This window comes from Colias croceus, chromosome 19 (assembly GCF_905220415.1).
Source record: "Colias croceus chromosome 19, ilColCroc2.1".
NCBI classification, from domain to species: domain Eukaryota; kingdom Metazoa; phylum Arthropoda; class Insecta; order Lepidoptera; family Pieridae; genus Colias; species Colias croceus.
This window is the reverse complement of record NC_059555.1, coordinates 6,426,581-6,446,833: the sequence shown is the minus strand read 5'-3', so window position 1 is coordinate 6,446,833 and position 20,253 is coordinate 6,426,581. Positions and strand designations below refer to the sequence as shown.

Here is a 20,253-nt window from a genome sequence, read left to right as displayed (position 1 = left end):
ATTATAAAAAAAGACGTGTGGCACTCGGAGACTGCCGCGGTAAAGCTATTGCATAGCATGCCTTCAAGCCCCACCTCCGAGCCCGTCGGAGTGTGGAGCGTGAGGTTTTTTCGTTACGAAATTTTTCGATTCGGTCCTCGCGCTCAAGGCCCGCGATAGAAGCTATGCAATAGCTTAAAAATGTGTAACACCTATTTTCATATAGCAATTTACTTGTTTAAAGTGAAACTTTTATTACATCGTCTCAAACTTTTTGGTCTGTGTAGCGCATGTCGCGTGACGCACGATACGTACGATAATTATCGTACAAATACAATAATTTTTAGTTAAATGTTAACTTTTACAATTTACCGTCAGTTTCACTTTTTCTAGACGAATTTAAGCTAAAAGTTAAGTGATTTCATCTGTGTATTTTATATTATAACGCTTTTTAACTTTAATGATATTTTATTTTATTATTTTATGGTGGCAACACTATGCATGTCACATCATAATTCTTTTGTCTTTGGAATTAAATAACAAAGTTTGTTTCTTTTGTAATTTGTAATTTCTTAATTTTTTGAGTAGCAATAAAATCTTAATATCTGTTTGTCTAGAAACTAAATTATTATTTTATTTGTGTAATAAAATGTCTTCTCCAGTAAGTTTTTAGCTAAGCTATTGTATTTTCTATTGTACAATGTAGAGGTATTGTTTGATGTTTTTGTTTGCAGGTTGAGGAAAGTGTGCGGCGTAATAGCGAGAGCGAAGCTGGTGATCCTGACACTCCAGATCATGATCCTCATTATGAGCCAATTGTCTCCTTGCCGTTAGTAGACATCCAGACAAACGAGGAAGATGAAGAGGAACTCGTGAAAATTCGCGCCAGACTCTACCGATATGATACCGGCGACCATGAATGGAAGGTTAGCGTTCTTCGGTCTCATTTTATTGTTCTCATGAGACAAAAGAAAATATTTCATTGTTAGAAATATGTTTACAATTATTAAAAATTAATGTGTATAACATAGAAGTACATACCGATGTAATGAGTTATTTTAATATTTAGTCATGAGTTGTTAATGATCATTCCTATTAACAGTTAATTAATTGAAATAGTTTTCTTAATAACAATCTATGTGAAAAACAATATTGTAATTTAGGTTTAATGCTGTTTGACAATGATTATTTTCCATTGTCAGAAGACTATTGGGTAAAACCATGGAATATTATTCGTCCATGGTAAAACAATAAGTTTTAAATTTAAATTGTAAACTCATCTCGTAGATATTATGAAGACAATTTATGTGCATTTGCACATCTGAAAAGAACTTTAATTAAGTAGTAAATAGAAGACATGCTATCATATTCTGGAACTTTTAAAATCAGTACTTTGTTTAACCATGTTATTAAAATAATTAACATCGATGGTTATTTTACAGGAAAGGGGCACAGGAGACATCAAATTATTACGCCATAAAATTAATCACACTGTAAGAGTGGTCATGAGGAGAGACAAGACACTGAAAGTGTGTGCTAACCATTTTATAACTCCCGATATTAGAATGAATGTGCACTGTGGATCTGATAAAGCGTTCAATTGGTCAGTGTTCGCTGACTACGCAGATGAGACTATGAAACAAGAATTGCTTGCTATTAAGTTTGGGAATGCCCAGAGTAAGTATAGTTTTTAAATATCTAAATAAAGCTTAAAGCCAAAATTAAATTTGAAAATTAAAATGAAGCTAAGGTTTGTTTTCCCTAAATTAAAAATATAATTTATCATTCTAGATGAAATTTTCAGTACCTAGCTTATAATAAAATTCAATTAATCAGAGATTTAAGAAATAACTTCATACATATGAGGAAGTACATAGTATAAAACAAAGTTGCTTTTTCTGTCCCTATGCCTGCTTAAATCTTTAAAACTACGTAACGGATTTTAATGCAGTTTTTTTTAAAGACAGAGTGATTCAAGAGAAAGGTTATAGTATATAAATTATTAGGTTTTAGACAAAGCGGGCAGAAAACTAGTATTACATAATATATTATTGTTTTATAGGATAAAAATATGAGGATACAACCCCCTGAATAGTCACTAATAGATGCACTGCAATTTACAGATGCCGAATTATGGAAAGCAAAGTTTGCGGAAGCCCAAGAAATTGTTAGAACAAAATGTAGCCTCTACACGCAGGACCCATCGTCAGACGATGAAAGCAGTATCACAAGAAGTGAGGATACCGACACCCCTGAACCAAAAAGTGTTGACAAAAGTCAAGATTCAGAAACAAATGAATCTGATGGTGTTGTGCTACAATTAAAAGAACTTAAAGTGGATAGTGAAAAATCTGAATAATTTTAATCGGTTTTAAACTAATGTTATGTGAAATAAGGATGTGGTCTGTCTGAGTCTATATTATTGTTGCAATATTTTAAATATTAAATGTTTATTATCAGTCTGAATGTTTTGTTAGTACAGGATTTTATGTTCGGTAGACAAATTGTGCAAGAACAGGGTACCAGGTGCCACATATATTCAGCCGCTACTAAATATAATTTTTTTTAGTAATTTTCTCTTATTTTAAAAGAAAGTCCATAAAAGTTATATCACACTTTTCATTCTTTATCTTGTTTGAACAATAAAAAAATATTTCTAACTACATCTTCAATGCAAATAATAATTTCCTGAACACACAAACGGTCAAACCCGACCCATTAAAATTTAGATATTTTTTAGATAGTGAGGCTTGATATAATGAATATTCTAGTTATATTTGCATAATAGAGAGAGATTAGAAATGTATTTTTACAAACAATCATAATAATCCTGTATGAATATGGACATCTTATTTACGATTTGACTGCTCTATGATAAGTAATAATAATGAAATAAAAACAAGTGTTGCGGTATGTTTACTTTAAAGTGCACATTAGACTGTTCAATATCACTGCCAATTATAAGATTCTTTCAGACAACTATCCTTTTGTGATTTTGAATTTCCATAGGTTTTAAAATGTTTATTTCTATTCGCAAGTCATAAGTTTTACTTATAATAATTCATAGCATTTTCTGAAGAGTAATCTTAAGGTTAGATTTACTTTTTTATAATTCCTTTGCTAGGATAATACTTATTGTATAGATTTGCTGACTTTGTGATAATGGGATTTGATGAAATCAACAAGTAACATGTGGAGTATTTGAAATGTAGTACTTTTATATGACATATCAAGATTAAAAAGATATTTTAATTTGCTTCGAATATCTAGCATATATTTTGTGTTTTTCACTGATGAAATAGTTTTGTATATAGATGTAAGTTTTAGACTGGTTGCAGAGCTTGACCGACCGTAGGTACGTCGGTCGCGCTTGTCATATGTATGGAAATTCATAAAACCTTTCATAGCTAGACCGACCATACGCATGCGTATTGTCATGCGCATTAGTGTCATAGTCATAAAATTGTTGATGCGTATCGTCAGGACCGACGGTACGCACTGACGGTCGGTCAAGCTCTGCAACCAGCCTAAAGATAAATTTGTTATCTTACATTACACATGTAATAAATTCTTATGATTTCATTACACGGAAACAGGAAATAAAACAATGAAGTTTTCTTTCACACCTTTATTTCTTTAGTGTACAACTAAACCACACTCTGTGCATATCACACATAAAAATATAATTCAATTAAACTTATGAAAACAAATGATCAAACAATTTCTCTTCATAGATTTATTATAAATAAATGAATATATTCCTTATAAAGGAAAGAAACGAAATATATTGCTTAAAACATTTAAAGTGGTATTGCTTTCTCATCAATAAGTCACTCAGTCATAAAATAATTTTATATATTAAAACTTAAAAAATATGGAATGTGTTGTTATATTATGATAGTGTTACTACAATTCATCTTTGTATTGAACTTCATGCAATTGAAACGATTGTAGAATATTAAGTCTATGGCCCATTTCTTGTTTCTTTTCATCTGATAATTTCCCGCTCATCACCTTCTTGATTCTTTGGTTTTCAGACTTAACAAATTCATCACCTTTTTCTAGAATTTTCTCCATGATTGTCTTGTAAATCTTTCCAGTATTTGCATTCTGAAACATTGTAAAATTATTTACACTAATCTTTTTATATCCAAGTACCTAGTAAGTTTTAATAGTTATATATTCAAGAGGTCTTGATTTTAATTGTAGTGAAATTAATGCTTATTATAATATATAGCAATTAACATCTTATTAGCCTTTGCAAAGCTAAATTAATGGTTCTGCTCCAAATTGCACTAAATTGTAATAATAAACACATCCACTATAGTCCTTTTCACCTATGATGATTCCTGTGACACTTCGTCGTGTTCCGAATTACGTATTTTATGTTTAAAACGCCAAAATAATTTTAGTGCATAATATTTTTATTTTATGGCGGCATTATTACCAAAAATATAAAAATGAAACATCTTAAGCTTATAAATCAAAAACAGTATTGTTTAGTTTAATATAATGAAAAAAAAAATAAAATAACACAAAAATATAATGCCTACGCAATTCGTGTACATGAAATGGATCGTTGAAAAATCATAGAGTTGGAAATCATATAATCGGCGCCCATCTTGTGATCGCTTGTCAATCGAGTCAATCGTCTGTACGCCTTGTATACAAGTTGCATTTTTATATTGATACTTTACGTGGTATTCTGTTATTGTTACTAATTGTTATTGTTGAGTTTTTTTTTTGCTGTTGTTTGCTAAGTTTCCTTAGTTAATTGTTGGCGAAATGCCGAAAAAACTAATTTTGGTACTTTATTCAAATCGATTTCATTTCCATATAAAATATTATCGATTATCGGAAACAATTGATACGATTTCAGTACAGACATCTCTACACGTGTCAAAAATCGATGTGTCACAGAAATCATCTTAGGTGGAAAGGACTATAGGAATGAATTTTGGATGTAGGAGATAGAAATAATTCAGAAAAATTTCATGAGACTTACCTCTTTGGCTAGTTCCTTCAAGGACACTTCTACTTTTTTCAAAACATTACTTCTTTCCTCCTTAGCAGATTTCATAAATTCAATAGCAAGCATGTCCAGGTCCCTTATACAACCAGGGAGGCTTAAATAAATTCCAGTGTTTTGTCTTACAAAACGCCGTAACTGATCTGTTGTAAATCCTTGACTATCATCAAAAGTTATGGGTTCCTCATTTCCTTTAAGAAACAGTTTAACGACTGGAAAGTTCTCCTTTGTTGCACCATACTTTCTAGCGAGCTGTTCGTTGTCCTTCTCCCCGTAATCCTTTACACCGACTTCAGCAACTACTAGTTCACTAACGTCCGTTGCTTCTTTGGCTACAGCTACAAATGCATCATGCTTGTCGCCATAAGGAAATGCAACATCAAATTTTACTAACGACGCAGAGAATGCATTAATTATTTTATTAAAAGAAAAATCATCGAGTTCGATAGACCCACTTGATGCAGACACTTTATAAGCGGCAGGAACAGTAAATAAAATTGAGAGAAATAGTAAAAATTTCTCCATGTTGAGCGTGCCTATGAACAACTTAACAATATGTTAACAGTTACCTACTAGAAAAATCGGTCGTTTTTATTGAAATATTTAATTATCGCGTTTATCTAAAAGCCGGTGTTAAATACGAAACAACACAAATCACAAATCACAATAGTGAATAGACACCTCTTCTGTCGCTGTCACAGTTTTATTGACTTTTCTCGAGTTTGACAGGTGGTATTGAACCGGTAAAATTTGTTTTCATTGCCTCATTGGCACATCAAAATAAATATTTAAATAAATATTAATTATATTATAAAGTTAAAAAAAATGTATATTTTCATTACGATGTCAGAAGTTTAAATTATTATGCGTGTTATCTTTTACAAAATGATAAATATTAGGTGCTAGAATAATGAAAAATTTTATGTATGCAATAAAAAGGAACAACGTAGTTTGATTAAAATAGCCGTGGTGAGCTGTGATTGGTGCATAAAAAATATCGTTTGTTTTCTATTACAATTTTTGTAAAGCCCATTAATATATTTTTTTATTTGTTACAAGTTCTATCACAGGGTTCTATCTACTATCTGTTACTCACGGATTCGCCCGTGTGTTCTAAAATTTCCATGGAAATACTTCATCTCATTAAAGAGCATTAATTATCTCTCTACGTAGAATCCTATCGCCAGGCCACAGAATAAAAAGCTACAGTATGTTTTTTTTGTTTGTTTGTCTTTGTGTCACGTCGTAAAGAAGCTTTTTAATGGTACCTATTATTTCCGTATCTGGATACAGTTTTTATGTTAAGACATTAGGCAATTTTTACCGCGGAACAACATCTCATTCCTATGTGAGGAGAAGGTCCATCATGATAAGCATTTGAATCACTCCGTAAAAAATATGACATCTTCATACATAACCGTTAACTTTCTTTGACCAAGCGAGAGTCTGTAGCCGAGGGCATTTAAATATAGGTCAAATGGGAAATGGGAAGCATTTTGCCTGTGCAGATGACGGATTCAACCTGTGGTTGGATTCAACCTGTGGTTGGATTCAACCACAGATTCAACGCACACCACAGAGCAAGTAATATACGCACACTGTGCAGAAAAACACGTATACGCGGTTTCCCTCTCGTTTGCGTTACCTACTTGTAGTCAATACTGTTGTAAGCATTACTAAAGCTTAGTAAAGTTATACCTCTATTTAAGAAGGGCCCTATCTCTATTTTACCAACATTAAGTAAGGTATTCGAGAAGTTAATATTAAACCAATTGAGTAGTCATTTTGCATCTAATAATTTACTGCACACCAAACGGTTTGGTTTCACAAAGGGGCGCTCAACCACAGATGCTGGAGTTGCACTTCTAACACATATATATAAAGCATGGGAAAACTCAAAAAATGCTCTGGGGATATTTTGTGACCTCTCCAAGGCATTTGAATGCGTTGAACATTGTACTTTGTTACGTAAACTTAATCACTACGGAATTAAAGGAAAAGCTCAGAACCTCATAGCGTCATACCTGCATGATAGGATACAGTCTGTAGTTGTTAATGGAGAACGTTCTAGCGGTGCGTCAATTGACATTGGTGTTCCACAGGGGTCAATTTTAGGTCCCTTCTTGTTCTTGGTATATATCAATGATCTTCCCTATTATTTGCAGGATAGGTGTGAAATAGTTCTGTTTGCAGATGATATCTCATTAATTTTTAATGTCGATTGGCATGACCCAAATGTTGACGAAGTGAACAGTGCTCTTTTACACATAGGTATCTGAATGGTTTACTGCCAATAATTTATTATTAAATGCCAAAAAAACCACTTGTGTTGAATTTTTACTTCCAAACGTAAAAAAGTTGAACAGAGATATTACCTTGAACGGGGAGGTATTGCATCCTACTGAGTCTACTGTATTTCTAGGGTTAACATTGGACGAGAAACTACAGTGGGGAGCCCATATCAACACCGCTGCAGGTAAGCTCAGTTCAGCTGCATATGCAGTCCGAAAAATAAAGCATCTCACCGATGAAGATACGGCTAGATTGGTTTATTTCAGCTACTTTCATAGCATTATGTCCTATGGAATTCTACTGTGGGGCAGGGCTGCAGATATAGAATTATAGAATTATAATATATGCAGATATTTAATATTTATCTTACAGAAAAGAGCCATTCGCTCTATATATTATTAATTTATGTGCTCGGGACTCACTAAGAGATCATTTTAAGAATACTGGTATCCTTACTGTACCATCACAGTATATATTTAATAATATTTTGCATGTACACAAAAGCTCCGACTTACACACAAGAGTAGGAGATAGACACGATTATGACACAAGGAACAGGAATATAATTGAAATGCCATTTTTCAGATTAGCTAAAGTTAAAAAAACCCATGGAGGGTTGTCGCGTAAAAACCACAGGACAGTTCTTTGGCATATTATGATATATTATGTACTTAGTTAGATATAAGTTACATATTATGTAATACTAGCTTTCCGCCCGCGGCTTCGCCCGCGTTTTCAGAGAAAACCCCGCATAGTTCCCTTTCCCGTGGGATTTTCGGGATAAAACCTATCCTATCTCTCAAGTTGGATCGAACTGCACATGGTGTGCGAATTTTATTATAATCGGTGAAGTGGTTTAGGAGTCCATTGAGGACAAACATTGTGACACGAGATTTATATATATGTTACAGTCAAAACCCTGAACCAGTCAATAACGTTATTGACCGGTAAAATCAGTTAATAAGGATATTGACTAAGGGCGTCGGTTAATATCCTTATTAACTGATTTTATCTGATTAAACCAGTTAATAACGTTATTGACTAAGGGCATCGGTCAATATCCTTATTAACTGATTTTATGTCGAGACATCTAGTCAATATAGGTTTTAACCGACGTGCCCAGTCAAAACTCATAAAAAGTTAAGGACGTTAGTGAAATTATTATACTAGAAAATCATTTAAAAAGGTTCATAAAACTTTTTAAAGTGCAATATTTAAGAGTTTTATGTTTTATTAATTAATTCGGGGTATTGTTTGTAAACTGCAACCGCGCGAGAATAAGTGCCCCAAAATATTTTTGAAGATGGCAATTGTGTTTTAATAACAACTAGGTTTCCGCCCGCAGTTTCGCCCGCGCACTCAAAGAAAAACCGCATAGTTCCCGTTCCCGTGGGATTTCCGGGATTGCGTTAGTTTCTGATTTGATGGAGTGACCTGCAGGTGTACTTCGAAGACTGCTACTGGATCTAATAGACGAGTAGAGCTAGGAATGCCGAGTTTGGGCTCGTTTTGTTAGTTATGTCGAGACCTTACCTCCGGAATTGATGGAGTGACCTGCAGGTGTACTTCGAAGACTGCTACTGGAACTATTATACGAGTAAAGCTAGGTGTGCCGAGTTTGGGCTCGTTTTGTTAGTTATGTTGAGATCTTACCTCCGGACTTGATGGAGTGACCTGCAGGTGTACTTCGAAGACTGCTACTGGAACTAATAGACGAGTAGAGCTAGGTGTGCCGAGTTTGGGCTCGTTTTGTTAGTACCTGCTGGTCACTCCATCAAGTCCGGAGGTAAGGTCTCAACATTACTAACAAAACGAGCCCAATCTCGGCACACCTAGCTCTACTCGTCTATTAGTTCCAGTAGCAGTCTTCGAAGTACACCTGCAGGTCACTCCATCAAGTCCGGAGGTAAGGTCTCAACATAACTAACAAAACATGCCCAAACTCGGCACACCTAGCTCTACTCGTCTATTAGTTCCAGTAGCAGTCTTCGAAGTACACCTGCAGGTCACTCCATCAAGTCCGGAGGTAAGATCTCAACATAACTAACAAAACGAGCCCAAACTCGGCACACCTAGCTTTACTCGTATAATAGTTCCAGTAGCAGTCTTCGAAGTACACCTGCAGGTCACTCCATCAATTCCGGAGGTAAGGTCTCGACATAACTAACAAAACGAGCCCAAACTCGGCATTCCTAGCTCTACTCGTCTATTAGATCCAGTAGCAGTCTTCGAAGTACACCTGCAGGTCACTCCTCAAATTAGAAACTAACGCAATCCCGGAAATCCCACGGGAACGGGAACAATGCGGTTTTTCTTTGACTGCGCGGGCGAAGCTGCGGGCGGAAACCTAGTTGTTATTAAAACACAATTGCCATCTTCAAAAATATTTTGGGGCATGTATTCTCGCGCGGTTGCAGTTTACAAACAATACCCCGAATTAATTAATAAAACTTAAAACTCTTAAATATTGCACTTTAAAAAGTTTTATGAACCTTTTAAAATGATTTTCTAGTATAATTTCACTAACGTCCTTAACTGTTTATGAGTTTTGACTGGGCACGTCGGTTAAAACCTATATTGACTAGATGTCTCGACTTAAAATCAGTTAATAAGGATATTGACCGATGCCCTTAGTCAATAACGTTATTAACTGGTTTAATCAGATAAAATCAGTTAATAAGGATATTAACCGACGCCCTTAGTCAATATCCTTATTAACTGATTTTACCGGTCAATAACGTTATTGACTGGTTCAGGGTTTTGACTATAACATATATATATTAGAAAAGATTGACATGATTTTAAAAGAGCAACTATGGAGTTTCTTGCCGATTCTTCTCCATAGATACTGCTTTCCGAATCGGTGGTAAATGTTAAAAATACCTATGTAATGACGATTCGAAAAGCTACTAAATAGTAGTCTAATTGAATAAATGAATGTTTGAGTTTGAAGCATTTGTTGTACCTAAGTGTAATTTTAGCAGACATGAAAGTCCGCGGACTAAAATAATTCGTCTGCGCAGGCCATTTAGCTTACAATTAATGAAACAGAGTTGGTTCTCCAAATTTCCGAGTTTACTGGAAAATTCAACAGTTTATAGGTACCTACTCATGCAACAACGATATTTTCCAATAACATGTAGAATACTTACTAATTAATAAATATGAATGAATACAAAATTTGGTTAAAAGTGTTATGATACGGTCACTATAAAATTTGTTATTGTTATATTGCAATAAAAATAAATCGTACCTACACTATAAGTTTGTTGTTGATAAGAAAAGACTATAATAAAAATATAGCTCAACATGTATGTTTTTCTAGTAGCATTGCTTCAAGTACATTTATGTAATAGTGCAAATATTCAAACCAGACAGCAAGATGAATATGGTATTTAATATATTTAAATATACAAATAGATACGTATTGTATGTACATACATAGATATTTAGTGGTAATGGAAAATGCCTTGTTCTAGATCTAGACATCTAGTAGATAGAATATCATAGTATAACTTTAATTGTTAATTTATTGTCTATTTGCAGTTTTATATCAAAAACCTAACGTTAACGTCATAAGCAGTAAGTAGAAAATATTTTCCCTACGGTAACGATGTTTCATTTATTTTCTGAATAAAAATGTATAAATGACCTTTACATATTATTATTTATTGGGGTAGGTACTAAATAAGCAATACCTACATAAAAAATAAAATATCACAGAGAATGGCTATGTGAACTTGCCACCCAGTAAGTTTTTGGTGTGCTGATTCGCACACCACTAAGCCTCTTCAATGTTTTTCTTTTTTATGGTATTTAGCAATTCAGTAAATAACTATGTGATGTTAAATGGTCAGTGGTGTTACAGGTGCTTTGCTGGCTCTGTAATAAAAAATAGACTCTTAAGATTAATAAATAAGACTCAGTTTTCTTTAATTTGTACATTGGCGCAGTATTTGGATAATTATATCGCTATATAATGATTTATTTCAGGTTCAAACACTAAGTCTCTTCCAATGAAGCTAATGAGTTTTCAAAAGAATATAGACGTTAAAGTACAAGAAGCGATAGGCTCCCGATGGCCGTTGGGGGTTGTATTGTACTATTTAGATAGCCAAAGTTACGGTAAATACAGCGTACCGTGTTATTGTGTAACAATGGACGTTGCAATCTTCACAATATACTTAAAAACGGAGAAAGCTCTCACTTTGACTCTATTTTTTTGGCTTTGTTAAAAACTTTTACAAGGGTGGACCGATTTGGAAAAATCTTTTTTTATAAAGCCAGTGCCTTCCGTATGGTCCCATTTTCTATTGGATTACAAAGACAAATAATATTTTCTGACGACTGCAGCTTACCATGAATTGTATAAATGATACTTACTAGTATAATGCTCTGAAGGATGATCATTTTTCAACAGATAACATCATAGCTGGACGTCTACGGTCGGTTATAAATATATTGGAGAGCGCATCATGTATAAAATTTAATTCACTGTCCGAAAAACCTCATAACATATCCTGGATCTATATAACTAATCCTAAGAGAGAAAGAGAATGTGTTCACGAAGCAAAGTATCACGACGACGGGGAAATTGTACGTCAAATTAAAACTGTTATTGTACTTGTTTATTAAGATGTTTATTAAACTACTAAAAATTTATTTCTTAGACATTAGTACTAGGATATGATTGTCTCAAGGAAAACGAAATATTACATGCTTTACTTCATGGTATTGGATTGAAGGATGAAGTCACGCATCCTCATAGAGAACGCTATATACGAGTTCTTTGGAATAACATTCGTCCAGGTAAGCCTATAGGCCTTAGATAATGCATTTATATACATTTAACCTACAATTACGTTTTAATCTAGCTGTAGAGAACTTTAGAGCTGTTGTTGTAACAATATTTTTAATTGCTAATACTTTCGTTCCTGGGAAAGAGGCATTAATAGGCGAACATCCATTTCCAGAACGTCTTAAACTCTATAGAATTGAACCGCAAGATGCATCTAAAGTATTGGCAGAGTATGATCCCTTAAGTATAATGCACTTTCATGACCGCGCGTTCAGCAGCAATGGGCAACCAACCATTGTACCTTTGGTAAGCATTGTTTTACGCATATACGTATAATCAATAATCATGAACATCTGGAAGATTTCAAAAACAAATGTATGAGTCGTGAAAGCATAAAACTGTAGAGATTGAAACGGTGTCAAATCCATACTAATATTGTAAATGCGAAAGTGACTCTGTCTGTCTGTCTGTTACTCAATTACACCTAAACTACTGAACCTATTTTCATGAAATTTGGTATGGAGATATTTAGATACCCGAGAAAGGACATAGGCTACTTTTTATCCCGGGAAAATGACACAATCCCGGAAATCCCACGGGAACGGGAACTATGCGGGTTTTTCTTTGACTGCGCGGGCGGAAAGCTAGTTCTTCATAAATAAAAAAGTAAAAAAGAAAGATGTATATTTTCTTATTTATAAGGTTATACACATGTCGTGACAAATATCTTAATCTTCTCTATCTTCTCTAATATATATATAAATCTCGTGTCACAATGTTTGTCTTCAATGGACTCCTAAACCACATAACCGATTATAATAAAATTCGCACACCATGTGCAGTTCGATCCAACTTGAGAGATAGGATAGTTTAAATTTCAAATAGTTTTAGAGAAAGCGGGCGAAGCCGCGGGCGGTAAGCTAGTATGCTTATAATTATCTCAATTTTAGATATCTGGATTAATGATTAATCCATCGGAAGATTTATCACAATTAGATAAGATGAAACTCCGTCTGTTATTTGAACACGAGTGCAATAAAAGAAAAGTTGGCGATTTATTAGATTCTTGTAAAAATGCCTTTCATAAAAAACTTGAGGGTTCAGTAGAGGATGCTAGTCACAATGTACAAGAAGATAATGTCAGTAATAATGCCAAAGCCGAAGAATTGTCTGGTGAACACAAAGAGGGTAAAGAGAAGTTGAAAGACACTTTGGGAGATAATGATGAGATGTCTCATGATGCTAATGTCAGTGATAAAGTAAGTGAAAATGACAATGAAGTTCACGAACATCGTGCAGAAAAAAGCGCAAACCATGATCAAGAAGAAAACATGGATCAAGACAAAGTTCAAGATGACTCTAAGGATAGGTCTTAAAAGTTGAAATTAAAATATAACACTTTCAATTTATGAAAAATTAATATACTTATGCGGCCAATAAATATGCCTTTATCAATATAATGACTTTTTTTGTCACATTTTTTTTAAAACGTTTTCTTCTTAATTCCAGAACTTAAATGTTGGAACTAAAAATATTATAAGTCGTATTATTATTACTAAGTTTCCAAATAATTCTAACTAGTCAGAATTCAGAACTTAAATGTTGAAACTAAAAATATTATAAGTCGTATTATTATTAGGTACTAAGTTTCCAAATAATTCTAACTGTTCAGAATTTTACTTGTAGGCATTTCATTTCATTTACATCCCTTATTTAAAATTCTTAACTTCTTTATTTTTCAATAAAAAATATCGTGCAGGTACCCTTAACCAAGGTATACTCAATGTGTGTATTATGTGTATGTTGTTTTAATTAAAATTGGTTCGGTAGTTTAGGCGAGTAACTTTTGCATAATATTAGTATGGAATATGGATTAATAGTGTATATTTTGCCACAAGTATTTAGTAGGAGATTATTTTTAACAAAAGTTCTATATACATATTTAAAAACATTTATTGTCGTTTAAATTTTTTCGCAGATACACTTTTGCTTCTTTCCGCACATTGTGATTTATAAATAAGATTGAGTTTCTGAACGTCCGTAAAGCTGAGGCCTTGCCAGTGGCCCATAGCCCAACCATCGTTCTGAAACAAACAATTCTGTTAAATCCTATGCTAAAATACATAAAACTTATAGTTAGTTACTATTAAATTAAAAAAAAAATATCCCAATGTTTCGTTTAGTCTGCCCGTGATCACGCTCGCTGTAAAGTGTTCGAAACGAATATGATAAATGTGTTAAATTCTTTAATTTTTTACATATTTAAAGAGCAGTCTTACCCAAATTGGATACATGATATTAGTAACACCATCTTTTATTTGTAACCACGGATAATGCATGACACTTTGGTAGTCGTAAGCGAAACCCGCTGAAGCTGCAGGAGGAAGCTTTTTAGCCATTTCCCTTCTGATATCTGAAAATATTAAACTTTTCATAAGTTTATGTATAATGCGCCTGCCACACACTCGACGAGTGGCATGGGAAATAACGAGGAAAGGAGGCAGTTGGGAGGCAGAGACAGTGTGGCAACATTACTCGTCATGCCACACCTCATGTCATGCTCCTCGTCCTGCCCACTGCTGTCTGCTCTTTATTTTGTCGGCTTTCTGCGCGAGTCAAAAGGATTAAGGAAACACTGCTGTATTATTAGGCACACTTCAGAAGGTATCCAGTTTAATACCTACTGTATATTTATTATGTGTATATTCTTTATTTATTACTTTATGTAATAATGTAACTTACTCGGCCGTAACGTTCTGAATAAAATATATTAATAATTTATAAAACAAGTCTATATAACTGCGTTAAAAACAACCGACTTCAAACTTGCACTTGCAACATTTACAAATACAGACAAAAATGCTCATAAAATGAAAACTACTGGGCCTATACGAATAAAATTTTTATGGGACCAATTCGACACCATCCCGCATCGAACAAAAAAAGAATCACGTAAATCGGTTCAGAAACATCGGAGTAATCGGTGTACATACATAAAAAAAAACATACCGGCCGAATTGATAACCTCCTCCTTTTTTTGAAGTCGGTTAATAACCAAACATAATGTATTATATTATATTCTGATATTAGTAAATGTACCAGCAATGTATATTACTATAGTTACTTACTTGAAACAAACAAACAAAACATAAATAACGTAAGAAAGTGTGATATAAGGCGATAAGTTTTACTAGTTAGAGCTAGCGCGCAACTTTTGTCCCCGCAACTATTTTGTCTCTCCCATCAACTCTATAGGAAGTTGCGTCGCTACGTGCGCGCACTTTCTTACTTGCCCATAGACTATTTCACTTTAGTTTTATTGCCCACTTTAATATTTAAAGTACCTATTGCACGTTTGCACTAGCTCTACACAAGCTCAATAACAACTTTTTAATCTCGCTTGATTTCCTAGTAATTACAACAGTAGGTAAAGAAAATATATAGCTTTTTTTAAACAAACCTGGAGTAAGCTTATCCCACACTATTTTAAGAAAATAATCTCGGTCGTGCATGTTGTGTTGATGGTCCAATCCCAGGACGTGAACAAATAAGTGTAACAAGTCATTAACTGAATTAAAGCAGTCATTGTTTATCATTAACACCTGAAAGAAATTACAACTTTTGTATAGATTTATACAAGTTCGCCTTCTGGCAAAGATGAAGGTAATTACTGATCGATTCGAACTTAATGGCGGTGCGGAAGTTAGGTGCAGGTGCGAGCGCGGGTGCGCACGGTCCCTTAACGTCCCACTAATACCTAAAATTGTTTTCTGCGCATCGGATCGTACGATGTTCCGAGCCGGCATTAAGTTTGAATCGCACTATACAGTATAGAGCCTACTTTATTTCCGTTAGGTCTTCCTGAAGGTGGACAATCACATCCAGGCTCTGATGATCTTACTAGCGTTAAAATGTTCGCGGCGTGTCGTCTGAGCGGTGATGAAACATTTGCATTACGTTTTACTCGATTATTGAATTTAGCTGAAACGTAACTACTCTATGTAAAACCTTTTATCAAAGAATATCAAGAATTAAAGCATCAAAATTAATAGAGAGATAAATCTAAATTGATAGATTACTGACTTTTTGATAGAACAACTACTTCGTCTGTTCTATCATCGTTAACAATTTCATTTTCAGCATCTAATTGCACTGAAGTAGTATTTTCCTTGAGAGTTGTATTAGAAAAGTCAGATTCAACTAAAGGTGCAAGCGTAGAGTCTGACAAATGTTCATTTTCATTGTTTGCAATCGTAACTTCTTTATTTTGCAGCGGATGACCAGCTGGTGTTACATTTTCGTCACTTTCATTTGGGTCTTCATCTTTTTCTGGAGAATCTTTATTCGTATTTAAATTTCTAAATTCAATGCATGTCTCTTTTTCGATGTGTCTAAGCACCGCCTGTATGTTTTCCTTTTCCTCAGTAGCTAAAATTGTTTCGAAAATAAGCAAAATATTGCAGGCTTTTTACATTTTATTCATTGCGTATTACATTTTAAGTACTACTTTTTTACTTACTGAATTCCATTGCATCTCTTATTTTATAGTTTACAATGCCATAGGGCCAGATTCTTTCCTTGAAGTATTCATCGATTTCTTCACTTTTTACAGTATTTTTATCTGGGGTACGGTGTATAACACTAGGGCATGTCTTTAAAAGATATTCTTTATTACGTTTTGTACATTCCGCACTATAAACTATAGACACCTTTTCAACGTCTGTTTCACTCAAAGCTTCCCTTTGTCCAATTTTAACGCCATTCTGTAATTATTGTAATTATTCAAATGCATATTTTCAAATATACTTGATTTCATTTTGTTTTTATACAATGTCAAGGGTTTTACCTCAGTCATTATAGTAACCTTCCCGTTCCTAGAAAATGCCCGAGGGGGATAATGGAGTACACTTGCGTAATCATACGGTAAACTTGAAAGAGGATCTTCTTCACGAACTGAGAAATACTTTTTGTATCCTATGCATAAAAATCATCTGATTTATAATTTCTATTATTTCTAATTATCTTACGTTCGTGTACGACACACCTACTTTATCAATCATTTAATTGCACTGAGTTATATAAAATCATGCATTGTTATGCATTCAATTAAATCAATTTGCAGGACAATTTATTACACAGGAAAATTACTTGCCTGGTTTAATATTGTCCCATTTTATTGTTAAATATCTATCTCTATCAGGTCTGGTGTGTTCATGAGAAAATCCCAATATGTGCATTACTTCATGAACTATTTCTCCCAAGGACATGCAGTCATACCCGAAGACAACCATCTAGAGCAATTATTAAAGTTGGTTAATAGGCATTATTCGAGATAATAATTTGCATTGCTAATTCCTCAAAATAATCAACTTCAAGCATAAGCTTAGCATAAGCTTAGCATAAGCTATGCTTATTAAGCTATCGGTTTTCAAATGATGAGTAAGGCGTTACGTTTTGTCTCTTTCATTACTTTCATTTGAACTTAAAGTACGATTTTCACACATATTCTTATTTTAGATAGTTTCATGTTATATTTCATTATAATTTAAATTAGGCTATGCTAACTTTACCTGAACACCGTTATTAGGTTTCTTTTCATTGCTATGCACACACTGTTTTATTCCAGAAGGATTGGCGATGTATAGCCACTCTACACTTTGCAGTGACTGCGTATCTACTGGCCTCTCCCGTAGTCGCTGTAGTCGGATGCAGGTAGCCTTTTCGAAATAGTCAAATGCTTTTACTATCGTTTCCATAAGTTGTACATCTAGAATTAGTTCGTTTTTTTAGTATCATACATTTTTTAGATGTGTGATTAAGCAAAACATTAATACGGTATTGCTACATGGTGACTGCATGACGTATAATGTTGTAAAATTTTAAAAGGTTTCCAAAATCCTAACAAAAAATTATGCGATATTGGTGATGAATTAAAATCACAAATTTTTTTTTTGTTCAAAAATTTCATTTCTTTTTCATTTACTTAACCTTTAATATGATTAAGTTAATAATTAAGTTTAAATGTAAAGTCCTTAGGTACAGTATTACAATATGCAAAGTGAATTGATTTTTTAATATTATTATGTCTCTAAAATTTTAAATACGTACCATATGAACTAGAATCAATAAAGTATGGTACAATGCCGTGATGCCATTTCTTAATCCAGTCCAAGTCAGTATTTACTTCTACTAATGGTTTTTTTTCTTTGACATCTTCTGGTTCAAGTGGACCTAACAGTTTTGCTGGAGCGAAGTTATAACGTCGATTATTTTTGATAGTAGTCTGTGAAAATAATAAAATTATCATAGGTACTTATTTTTTTTAAATTTCTACGTTAAAATGTTATACACGTAGGTGTATGCGTAAATATATGTTCTATGTATACAATGACTGAATGATTTTTTTAATACAAATAAAAAATTAATGCACATTTCACAAGTAGGTAAATTCAAAGAAATGTATAGTGGGCGGCCTTATCGCTAAATGCGAACTCTAGCAGGCAAGTAAAGGTGATTTATGTATTTTTAAATAGCATTTAAAATATACATATTTCATAATAGATGCGATATTTTGTTGTATGTATGCAGTTATTGTTGAATTCGGTAAAAAATATGTTAAAATAATTTGAATGAACAAAAATGTAATGCACATGATGTACATTATAATAGTATTTTAGTTGTGGCCGTGACTTTCGATCTTGTTGCAAAATGTGTCTCGGAAGTCAGTTTCCTGTGAATTATTAAACAGTATATGAAGGAAAAAAACAAATTATGAAAAAATACTATAAAGATTAATCGATAGTGGGTACAAATGGTATGTTTTCTATTGTTAAACCATACACTATGTTGAAACAAGTTATGGTGGCCTTGAAATATGATCCCATAGATATTAAAAATATTATATTATAAGCATTTATTAACTATAATAAGAAGAAGTAAAACCAGTTGTAACTATTATTACCTACGGGCTTGGATATTATACATTACCTTGATATCTTGTGTGTCATTCAAGATTCTTTGGCGGTATATTATTTTTTGTCCATTTTGTTCCATATTATCGTCATACAGTTTGTCTACTATATTTTCAACTCTTCTCAAATCTTCACTATTTAAAAGAGGATTACCTACGTCATGGGGAACTAAATCTCTTTTGAACCTATTATTTATGCTTTTAATATCGTCTTTCGATGCTTTTTGCAGCAATTCATTTTGCTCATTAAATATCCGACATATTTCTAAAGTATCTTGTCGCTTTTTTTCTATTATTTTACTATCAACTAAAAATGAAATATTTTTACAATAATAGTAATATATTCCAATAGAATATGTCAAAGTTCGATTAATATTAATTTACTTCTACTTACTTTCGATTATTATTACTTACTTTTGTGTACGGATAACGATGGAATAATAGCATTCACATAAGAAAATATATTCATGAATAGTACGAATAAAATATAGTAGATTTTCATTTCAGAAAAGACTGAAATGGAAACTTATTACACATCAAAAAAAAGTCATAAACGGTGTTATTTTATTGATAACGTTGAAAATTTTATATGGGCATATAACCAGTATTGCATTTTGTTTTATGATGTTGGTAGGTAAAACCAATTGTAATTTCAAATTTGTACTCATAACTTTTTGAATGGCTATTGTTCGCAAAGCGTTAATTACTTTTTAATCCTTAATTGAATATGTAAGCATCACGATAAATTATTTAACATTTAAGTACTTAAATTAACATTTTTTTTGTAGTGTTGTAAAAATTACTGTTTTGTCCAATGATTTTGTCTTAAATATTTGTATGAATCGAGTTGAATAATCTCTAACGACCATGGTCATTTCGGTCGACTGAATTTTTTGTTAATGTGCATTATAGTTTATACGTTATAAAGACTTTTATATAGCACGTAGCATGAAAAAATTGTGTATTTATTAGTCATGAATCTATGGAGGTTTCGTATTCTTTCACTTTTTTTTCTATATCCACCTTCTGAGTGCGAATGTAGAGCCGACTCTACAATAATTTGTAATTCATTATGGAATTCGAAAATTGCAACCTTTTATAAATATTAATTAAACTTGACTTCATGACACTTCAAAAGAAGGACTAGATGAGTATCAAACTATTCCTATTACCATTTTTGCGCAA

General features: G+C 33.0%; 4 protein-coding genes across 4 annotated transcripts; 2 read left to right on the top strand and 2 right to left on the bottom strand.

Moving 5' to 3' along the window:
* Nucleotides 1-590: 590 nt before the first annotated feature.
* Nucleotides 591-3,176, top strand: LOC123700250 (ran-specific GTPase-activating protein-like). The gene is made up of 4 exons (XM_045647420.1): nucleotides 591-640; nucleotides 714-905; nucleotides 1,422-1,656; nucleotides 2,103-3,176. Exons 1-4 carry the CDS (start codon nucleotides 629-631, stop codon nucleotides 2,336-2,338), a joined length of 675 nt encoding a protein of 224 aa, XP_045503376.1. The 5' UTR covers nucleotides 591-628; the 3' UTR covers nucleotides 2,339-3,176.
* Nucleotides 3,177-3,592: 416 nt separating this feature from the next.
* Nucleotides 3,593-5,703, bottom strand: LOC123700249 (protein windbeutel). Its single transcript, XM_045647419.1, has 2 exons — nucleotides 4,985-5,703; nucleotides 3,593-4,089 (listed from the first exon to the last, which is right to left on the bottom strand). Exons 1-2 carry the CDS (start codon nucleotides 5,531-5,533, stop codon nucleotides 3,886-3,888), a joined length of 753 nt encoding a protein of 250 aa, XP_045503375.1. The 5' UTR covers nucleotides 5,534-5,703; the 3' UTR covers nucleotides 3,593-3,885.
* Nucleotides 5,704-10,559: 4,856 nt separating this feature from the next.
* Nucleotides 10,560-13,524, top strand: LOC123700239 (zinc metalloproteinase nas-15-like). The gene is made up of 7 exons (XM_045647407.1): nucleotides 10,560-10,691; nucleotides 10,847-10,882; nucleotides 11,294-11,425; nucleotides 11,721-11,896; nucleotides 11,971-12,109; nucleotides 12,274-12,404; nucleotides 13,049-13,524. Exons 1-7 carry the CDS (start codon nucleotides 10,610-10,612, stop codon nucleotides 13,472-13,474), a joined length of 1,122 nt encoding a protein of 373 aa, XP_045503363.1. The 5' UTR covers nucleotides 10,560-10,609; the 3' UTR covers nucleotides 13,475-13,524.
* Nucleotides 13,525-14,033: 509 nt separating this feature from the next.
* Nucleotides 14,034-19,620, bottom strand: LOC123700231. Its single transcript, XM_045647393.1, has 12 exons — nucleotides 19,483-19,620; nucleotides 19,086-19,375; nucleotides 18,207-18,381; nucleotides 17,669-17,865; nucleotides 17,251-17,389; nucleotides 16,945-17,072; nucleotides 16,618-16,861; nucleotides 16,182-16,526; nucleotides 15,940-16,079; nucleotides 15,559-15,700; nucleotides 14,378-14,511; nucleotides 14,034-14,182 (listed from the first exon to the last, which is right to left on the bottom strand). Exons 1-12 carry the CDS (start codon nucleotides 19,568-19,570, stop codon nucleotides 14,051-14,053), a joined length of 2,154 nt encoding a protein of 717 aa, XP_045503349.1. The 5' UTR covers nucleotides 19,571-19,620; the 3' UTR covers nucleotides 14,034-14,050.
* Nucleotides 19,621-20,253: the final 633 nt, after the last annotated feature.